This window comes from Trachemys scripta, chromosome 7, assembly GCF_013100865.1.
Source record: "Trachemys scripta elegans isolate TJP31775 chromosome 7, CAS_Tse_1.0, whole genome shotgun sequence".
NCBI classification, from domain to species: domain Eukaryota; kingdom Metazoa; phylum Chordata; order Testudines; family Emydidae; genus Trachemys; species Trachemys scripta.
In genome coordinates, this window is record NC_048304.1 from 23,988,019 (window position 1) to 23,997,790 (window position 9,772).

A 9,772-nucleotide genomic window follows, 5' to 3' on the forward strand; every position below is an offset into this window, starting at 1 on the left:
ACTAGATTGGCTTGAAATGAATTCTAAAAGAGCAGTGCTGCAGATCTGCATGACATTTGACCCATGCATTTCACAAAATGCTACACCTTACAAGCCAATCAGAAAAATACAATGAACGATAGTACTATAGCACCAGTGTCAGTCCGCTACTGTGTAATTTGATCTCTTCATGCATTTCTACCAATGGACCTCAAAAGTCTTGAGCCAATATGAAAATATAACGTGCAGAATTGATGGAAGCTCTAATAAAATTTAAATAGCCTGTTATCGTCACAGACATGCCAATCTACAGGGCTGCTTTGAAATAAACAAAGAATAATTTGACAGTGATAAAGCAGGTGACATTCCTATATAAAGTCCTACAAAATCTATAACTATAATAATAATAATAATCTATTTTCATACTAGTATTTAAAATGAACAGTGAAATCAAAAGAAAATGGTCTGCTTATCACGCAGCATTCAAACTTAAAATTGTTGGATATGCAGAAGCAAACAATAATTGCGCCGCTGCTGGTGAATTGTGTATCAATGAGAAGCAAGTAAGAGAATGGCAAAAAAGTTACAAAACATGCCAAGAAGCAAGAGAAAATGTCCAACGAGGGACGCTTCAATTTCCTGAGCTGGAGAAAGATCTCAATAATTGGATTGTTGAATATCAACAAAATGGGTACATTGTCACTAGAACTGGAATCCGTCTGCGTGCTCTCCAAATGTCGAAAGATGACAAATACAAGTCAGTAAAGCCATCAATGTTTGTCGCATCAGTGGGGTGGTGTACTTGCTTCATGAACCGTCATGGTCTCCGTCTTCATCAGCGAACAAAAGCTGCCGAGACGTCTGGAAGAAAAAAATCGAATCTTTCCAAGGTTTATTATAAAATATCAAAAGGAATATGCATTTGAACTGTCACAAATAGGAAATATGGACGAAACACTGATGACATTCGATCTCCCGAGCAACAGAACGGTAACCGGTATTGGTGAAAAAACAATTTTAATTACATCCACTGGCCATGAAAAAAATCCATGTTATGGTGATTTTATCATGTTTGGCAAATGGATCAAAGCTCCCTCCTGTTATTTTTAAAAGAAAAACCTTGCCTAAAACATGAAATTTCCTGCTGGTGTCATCGTACGTGCACATGAAAAGGGATGGATGGATGAAAGTGGGACTACTGAATGGCTGGAAAAAGTGTGGAATAAGAGACCAGGAGCACTTTTCAAGAAACCTGCTATGCTCGTTTGGGACATGTTCAGGCACACAAGATGGATGAGGTGAAAAATGTATCCAAAAATATGAAAACTACTTTGGTTGTAATACCTGGAGGCTTAACTTCAGTTCTACAACCGCTTGATGTCTGCCTGAACAAACCCTTTAAAGACAGGCTACGCAAAATGTGGTCTGAATGGATGTGCACAGGCATGGCGAAGTTGACAAAAGGCAGGAATCTTATGAAGCCCGAAATCAATCTGTTCACCCAGGGGATCAAGGATGCGTGGGTGTCCATTCCCTCGGAAATGATAGAAAAATCATTTCGGAAATGCTGTATCAGCAATGTACTTGACGGGTCAAAAGATGATGCCATATTGGATAATGACAACAGAGGCTGATGATGAGAAGGAATCTGAGTCTGAAAACGACACTGACGACATCTACGATGACAATGCAGGTGCAGCTGTGACTGAAGCAGAGTTTAATGAACTGTTTGGTGAATCAGAGACTGATTCAGACTTTGAAGGATTTTAAGACTTTTTAAAGTCTCATATTGTTCTAAGTTACTTCTTTTAAATATCCATTTCTTGATTTTAAATATTGACTAATTTTGAAGGTGAATACTTATTTGTTCAATTATTATTATAACAGGTTTTTCGTTAGATTACATTAAGTTAATTCTAGCAAAACTTTTGAGTGTTTCTAGTGACGCCAACTTTTAAAATATAACAGGGGTCAAAAAACTTTGTCTCCCGGCCCGTCAGGGTAAGCTGCTGGTGGGTCGGGATGTTTTGTTTACTTGGAGCATCTGCAGGCACAGAGCCTCTCAGCTCCCAGTGGCCGCGGTTTGCCGTTCCCAGCCAATGGGAGCTGCGGGAAGTGGAACAACTGCCCGCAGCTCCCGTTGTCTGGGAACGGCAAACTGTGGCCACTGGGAGCTGAGAGGCTCCATGCCTATGAACGCTCCACGTAAACAAAACGTCCAGGCCAGTTAGGGGCTTACCCTAATGGGCCAGGAGCCAAAGTTTGCCAACCCCTGAAATATAGGGTCGGTTTATGAAAGGGTCATCTAGTTTTTGTTATTTTATCTATCCAGCTTGGGGGGGGGGGGGGGGCGGCTTCTAAACGAACAGGCTAATGAACGAATATATATGGTAATTCTCCTGGTACGGACAGTGCCAGGGAAAACTCACCTGCTCTCTGCAAAGGTTCCCCCTTTGACATTATTTTAATTTCCTTGTTGTGAGCAAGATTCCTCTGGGAAGCATTAGCAGTATGAGATGTTTACTTCTTTTGACTGTGATTGTCGTGACATGTACTGCTCACCAACAACCTGACTGCACTGTTAATGAATCTGCTGACTTATGTTTGCAATGGTGACTCCTTCCCATTGGCGACATGCTTTCTTTCCCTGCTCAGTACACACTGTCACTAATCGTTAGCTTTGTTATTCTTGTAGTGATCATGGTGACATTAATTACCTTTCAGCATCTTGTCATTAATTAGCATCAAACTTATTAGAGATGTGGTACGACTTGTTTGCATTCTTGTCTCAGACAGTCCACTGAACTGTTTAAAGCAAAGCTTCAGTCAGAGAAAGTTTTTTCCATGTCAGTTCTACTTGGTTAACTGATAAAAGCAAATTTTGACTCCAGACAACTCTGAAAAGCTGACCTGAAAGCCCTATGATATCACTGAATGAGAGGCAGTCAACACAACTAAGCATTGTTATAATGACAGAGCAGCCATTTGAATTTTATTCTGCCTCATGCATCATCAGCGTGATCACCAGTCAAGTTCTGGCTCCAGAACCTTTATTGTCAAATACAGAGGTGGCAGAAAAAGCTCCATGCTATATCCTGGTAACAGGTTGAAATGCCAGTTAGGAAAGTCAGGTTTGAACTAAAGGAAAACAAATATGAAGTACCAGAAGCCATTTTCATGGCTTGTCATAACCCTGCTTTCATATTCATTTTAATATTAGTTATTAATATACTAGCAATACAACTCTTCTGAAGCAGCTTTCATGCCTGTAGCTTGAAAATACTTTAGAGTTAAAGCAAAATAGAAAGGCAGAAAGGACAAAGAAGAGCCCACTGCTAGATGAGCAGATGAAGCAAGGGACTACAGAAAGAAATGGCACAAGAGGTAGGTTGGAGAAGGTCCATAGAGGATTATAAGAACATAAGAACAGCCATACTGGGTCAGACCAAAGGTCCATCTAGCCCAGTATCCTGTCTACCAACAGTGGCCAATGCCAGGTGCCCCAAAGGGAGTGAACCTAACAGGTAATGATCAAGTGACCTCTCCCCTGCCATTCATCTCCACCCTCTGACAAACAGAGTCTAGGGACACCATTCCTGACCCATCCTGGCTAATAGCCATTAATGGACTTAATTGGATAAATTCATGGAGGTTCTCTTTTAAACGCTGTTATAGTCCTAGCCTTCACAACCTCCTCAGGCAAGGATTTCCACAAGTTGACTATGCACTGTGTGAAGAAGAACTTCCTTTTGTTTGTTTTAAACCTGCTGCCTATTAATTTCATTTAGTGACCCCTAGTTCTTGTATTATGGGAATAAGTAAATAACTTTTCCTTATCTACTTTCTCCACATCACTCATGATTTTATATACCTCTATCATGTCTCCTCTTTTCCAAGCTGAAAAGTCCTAGCCTCTTTAATCTCTTCTCATATTGGACCCATTCCAAACCCCTAATCATTTTAGTTGCCCTTCTCTGAACCTTCTCTAGTGCCAGTATATCTTTTTTGAGGTGATGAGACCACATCTGTACACAGTATTCAAGATGTGAGAGAACCATCGATTTATATAAGGGCAATAATATATTCTCAGTCTTATTCTCTATCCCCTTTTTAATGATTCCTAACATCCTGTTTGCTTTTTTTGACCGCCTCTGCACACTGCATGGATATCTTCAGAGAACTATCCATGATGACTCCAAGATCTTTTTCCTGATTTGTTGTAGCTAAATTAGCCCCTATCATATTGTATGTATAGTTGGGGTTATTTTTTCTAATGTTCATTACTTTACATTTATCCACATTAAATTTAATTTGCCATTTTATTGCCCAATCACATTTTAAAATATATATTGTTTTAAGTAGATCATCTGCTTTGTAACTGCTGTGAAATATCTTAGCACCTGATTCTTACACACAAGTAATCTCATTGAAGTCGGACCATTGTCATGAATAAGGGTGCAGGATAGGATCCTTATTCAAGGGCAGAGGTTTAATCTTAGTGTGACACTGGCAGACCAGGTGCCAGCTCTTGCCAAGGCTGTAGGCATCAGCTAAGCACTGACAAATTCATAGCTGGAAACCAGACCAGCTCACCTGTATGTTAGTATAGTTCAAAATTGGTGTTAGACTTATAAGAATGTGTTTAGACTCTATGGAATGCTTGTAAGTTGCTGCATGCATTAATTTCACTCGTAATGTCTCTATCCCATGCTATAAGGGGATATGAAAGTTTTGCTTTACAATTGTAAAAATGCTTGCTCTGAACCTGTGAAGCCAGTCATGGGAAATGGCCCACGGCCCATCAAGAAGGACAATCAAAACTAAATGGGCCACTGTGGAACATCAGGATACAAAGACTTGGTTAATGACCCTCTGAAACCCATGAAGGCGCTACGAGCAGTAGCCTGCCCCATCAGCATGAATGCTGGAAGAAGGGGATAAAACAGGGACACAAGAAAATGTTCTCTCTCTCATTTGCTGCTCAACTCTTACAGGGCTGGAGCTACGAAACAGAAGCAAAGAGGTCCTAGGCAGGGCCGGCTCTAACTTTTTTGCTGCCCCAAGCAGCAAAAAAAAAAAAAAAAGCGCCGCCCCGCCGAAACCCGCCACCCCCCCGAGCGCCGACAGAGCCCGCCCCCCTTGCCGAGCGCCGCGCCGCTGGAGCCCGTCCCACCCTCCACCCCCCCGCGGAATGCTGCGCTGCGCTGCCACCCACCACTCCAAGATTGGCCGCCCCTTACCAGGTGCCACCCCAAGCATTTGCTTGGTTGCCTGGTGCCTGCCCTGGTCCTAGGTCAACCTGGGTTAGCCCTAAAAGACATTCAATGCTGACAGGTGACTACAAATCTGTAATCTTTTAAAACCATAGATTGTAACTAATTTGTGTATATAGGTTTGCCTGCTTTAACCTGTAAATAACTAATTTATTTTCCCTGGTTAATAAATCCTTAGTTTACTATAGGACTGCCTACAAGTGTGGTCTTTGGGGTGAGATCTGGGGTACAAACTGAATTTTTTGTGATCTTTGGTGTATGGAAACCAACTATCACTAAGTCCAGCTTGCCTGGGTGGCAAGATAGACTGGCGTACCCCATGGGATTGTCTGTGACTCCATGGTAAGATTGTTCCAGTGCTTCAGGAGATCACATTTGTTACTGGATTGGTGAAATCTAATTATAGAACACATCAGCAAACACTGAAATTATTTAAAAACAAATTTACTATTTTAATCACAAGACTAGAGATATCTGAAAATCACCAGCATATTAGAATAAATTGGTTTCTATTGACATTCTGGGCTGTATTCTCTCAGGGAGACCAAAAATGTACCTGTAACATGTGTGTACTTCTATACAGACTTATTTGGTATATGCAACTTAGAGATATTGTAGGCACCATTGCAAACCCTGGGATTAGGAGGATAAAAAGCTTGACCCAAACAGTACATATAACAAGGGTATTGCAGGATCCATGTTTTGTCCAGGAACCCTCCATTAAAACATGCCATCACCCTGTAAAAGAGGGCATACAGTTTTATCTTCTACAGCACCAACAAAAACGTATGGGTTATCCTTGCTGTTGTGATTACTGCATAAGCCCTCATCACTGACTCCTATTAGGGCTGGAGGAGTCTGTCCTCTCATTTTCTATAATTACTAATGTCACTGACTTGACTATAATTACTGCCCCTATCATTACAGCTGGTTGTTCGTGGCTTCTCCCCCAGCCCTCTCATCAGTGCTGGGACAGGCCTGTTATTAGTCTCTGTATTATTCTCTACATTAGTGGAATGGGTGCGATTGCTGATCTCCTGCTAAACATTCTCACTTATACACAGTAGTAGCTGTGAATAGTCATTCTCAAAGCAATTCTCTGCACATCTGCTCTAACACATGAGGGTCATGAGACTAAGGGCAGGTATGAGGACCACTACCCTGGAGAGATGGGCTTCTTACGTCTTGCTGAGGTGACATTTTGGTGGTCAAGGACCAGGAAGCACTGACCTGGTGATCGAGCTGTGCACTGAACTTCTGTAGGTCAGGACCATAGAGAAGCGATATGGGACTTCACTCTAAGGGCACGGGTTATGTGTTGGCCCCTACATCTAACACATAGATTGTGATAACTGCATAATTTAAAAGCAACCCACACTGGTAACTCCAGATGTTATAAGCCGCACACAGCCTACCATCCACTCACTCATAGCCTCTCAGAGTAGACTAACTATATATGTAGTCTCACCAGCGTAGGCCATGTGAACTTCTCCTTCTCCTCAGGCTCTCTGATGAGTGCAGGTGATAGGAAACTAGCACATAACGTCTTCTCCCATACCGATGCCCCCTGACTCCCTTGTCTTCTCACCAGTAACCATTATATGTAGGGGCCAACACATCACTCTAAGGGCATGGGTTAAGTCCCATATCGCTTCTCTATGGTCCTGACCTACAGAAGTTCAGTGCACAGCTCGATCACCAGGTCAGTGCTTCCTGGTCCTTGACCACCAAAATGTCACCTCAGCAAGACGTAAGAAGCCCATCTCTCCAGGGTAGTGGTCCTCATACCTGCCCTTAGCCTCATGATCCTATATTGCTGCAGCTAGGAGTCACATCTCCCCTGGGCAGTACAAGCTGATCCAAGAACTTCAGGACGATCATTTGACACTGCCTCTCTGGGGGACAGGAGGCCTGTGCATAGACTTTCTTGCTAGCATAGCACCCCCTGACTTGTAACTTTTGAGGGAAGAGGCTAGCACATAGCCCTTCCCCAGAAGATGTACCCTCCAAAGCCTGCACTCCAGACGTTCAGATCACAGTCAGTCTCTGAAGTACAGTCTCCCTGTTCTTCATGCTAAGCCCTGTCCTACAGAGATAAAAGGCCACACTTCATCCTCTGATGTGGGACAGCCAGGATAGTGGCCAGCTCTGTACCCCCAAATGCTAGTCTGCAGCCACTGCAGGAGAGAGTCCCCTACACAGCCTGTAGTGCCCCCCACACAAACCCCACCCTCCCTCGCCCACACACAGCCTGTAGTAACTTCCCCAGAGGCCATCCCAACACAGCTTGGCCTCCCCCTTTCCAGCAACCCCGTACAGCCTGGCCTCCCCGTAATGCAACCTGTCCTCTCCCCTCCTCGGCCCGTCTCCCCAACACAGCCCGTCCCCGTCAGCCCCTGCTCTTCCCTTCCCGGCCCATCCCCTTCCTCCTGCCCGGCCCGTCTCCCCAACACGGCCGGTCCGCCCTCGGCTCGTCCCCCCAACACAGCCCGTCCCCTCCACCCCGGCTCGTCCCTCTCCGCCGGGGAAAGGGCTGAACTGCCCCACTGCCGCCGCCACGAAGCACGGAGCGCATCTCCCCGGCCCGCTGCCCTGACCTGCAGCCGCTGCAGGTAGGAGGCCGGCGCGTAGCCCGTCTCCCCGGAGCCCGCGCGGGTCACCAGCCACCAGTGCTGGTTGCTCCGCTCCAGCAGCAGGAAGGTCTCCCCGGCGGCGAGGGGCAGCGAGTTGGGCTCGGCGGAGCGGAAGCTGTACAGAGCCCGGTACATGGCGGCGGGCGGGTGGCCGGCGAGCGACACAACGCGGCCCTCGGCTGCCGGCTCCCGATGTCAACACGGACCCACCCACCAACGCGCCGCGTCATCCATGCCTAATGACGTCACCGCGTAGACCGCCTCCTTGTCTGCTCCTTCTGTTAGACGTGAGCGCCCCCTGCTGCGCCCGCCTAGCGAGTCTGCTGGCCCCCGCGTGACTCTTGCCGGGGCATCCCCTCCCCCCTGCATGGCTCCAGCTCCCGCCCCCGCAGGAGGCATCCCCTCCCCCCTGCATGGCTCCTGCCCCCCCGCATGGGTCAGCGGCAGCCCCTCCACCCGCGTGACTCCTGCCCCGCCACGGGGCAGCCCCTCCCCCCTGCATGTAGCTTCTCCCCCAGCTCATTACTGTGTTCCGCCCCCCACCTCCGGCATATGCCATTCTTCCCGTACCACATCACTCCCATCTCCTCCCGCAAGTCACATAATACCTCTGCCGCCCCATTGCCCCCTCGCAGCATTTAAACCCTTTGCTTTGTGGCTACCATTGCCTTTCGTCTGAGGACATCCCCACACTGAATCACTCTCGCTGACTGCCCCCCTCGCTGCCTCTAGTATCAAGCCCAGGGCCGGATCCAGGCACCAGCCCACCAAGCTTGTGCTTGGGGCGGCACCTGGAGGGGGGCGGCGCGGTGCCACCCTCCCCCCGGCGCCCTCCCCTGCCTGGGGCGGCAAAAAAGCCAGAGCCAGCCCTGATCAAGCCACCATTCCCCTGGTGCCCTCCTCACCCCAGCTCCGTATGTGACTCCAGTCACCGCAGGGTATCGTAGAACCATGATTCTGGAATGTGGACATGAGTTTTATAAAATACCTTGGGGTGGATTCCACCTCCTTCATGCTGCTCCGGCAGTGTAAAGGGGCCATAAGAGCCCCTGGGGGAACTACCCGGTGCAGGAGTAGCATAGGAATGACATATGTTGCCCTATGCTCCCCCAGCACCTTGCCACCCTTAGGGTAGGGGGCAAAGGTGGAGGGGCAGGAAGAGTGAGGCCACAGCACTTTGTACTCTGTCTATTTTGGGATGCCCACTAACCTACTGTAAGTTAGAGCATCCCCCACGGTTGGGGACAAATATTAGGATGCATACAGCATGAGACAGGGAATAATACAGAAAAAAATACAATACCATTATGTAAATGAAAGGTCCACTCTTGTCTGGAATACCCTGTGCAGTATTGATCACCACATCTCAAAAAAGACTACTGCAGAATATTGCAGGTTCAGCGCAAACAAGGAGAGTGATCAAGGGGCTAGAAAAACGCATGCAGGAAGAGAGCTTGAGAAGATTGGGATATTTACCTTAGACATGATATAAGCATATACCAGTGGTTCCCAAACTTTAACAACCTGTGAACCCCTTTCCCAAAAAATGTCAAGTCTCGCGAACTCCCTCCTAAAAATGAATATTTCCAGGGATTTTTTCCTTTACCTGAGTATAAATTATAAAAGCAGTGATCTTGGAAATATAAAATTTGTTTTTATGACATGCTTATTACACAGTATTATTAATTATTTATCATTACAGTATTTTTATTACATTATGAAAACAGCAACACTCTTCCAAGATCTCACTTTTGTAGCTTGTATTTAAGAAGCCAACTCAAAACGTTCTTCCTACACATTCAGGTCTTGAGCAATCCAGGCAAACAACGCACGTTACAACAAAGCTTAAACTTGTTCTTCATAATAATTTTAAAAACAATACTAGCT

General features: G+C 46.1%; 1 protein-coding gene across 2 annotated transcripts in view; it reads right to left on the minus strand.

Annotated features, from left to right (window-relative positions):
• NCKIPSD (NCK interacting protein with SH3 domain) overlaps positions 1 to 8,091 on the minus strand; it is a 94,945-nt gene extending 86,854 nt beyond the window's left edge. The window contains exon 1 of one of the 2 annotated variants that reach the window (XM_034775892.1): positions 7,850 to 8,091. In XM_034775892.1, the coding sequence (XP_034631783.1) occupies positions 7,850 to 8,020 (171 nt within the window). In that variant the 5' untranslated portion in view covers positions 8,021 to 8,091. The remainder of the gene's footprint in view (positions 1 to 7,849) is intronic. The other variant, XM_034775891.1, reaches the window with a different exon arrangement.
• Positions 8,092 to 9,772: the final 1,681 nt, after the last annotated feature.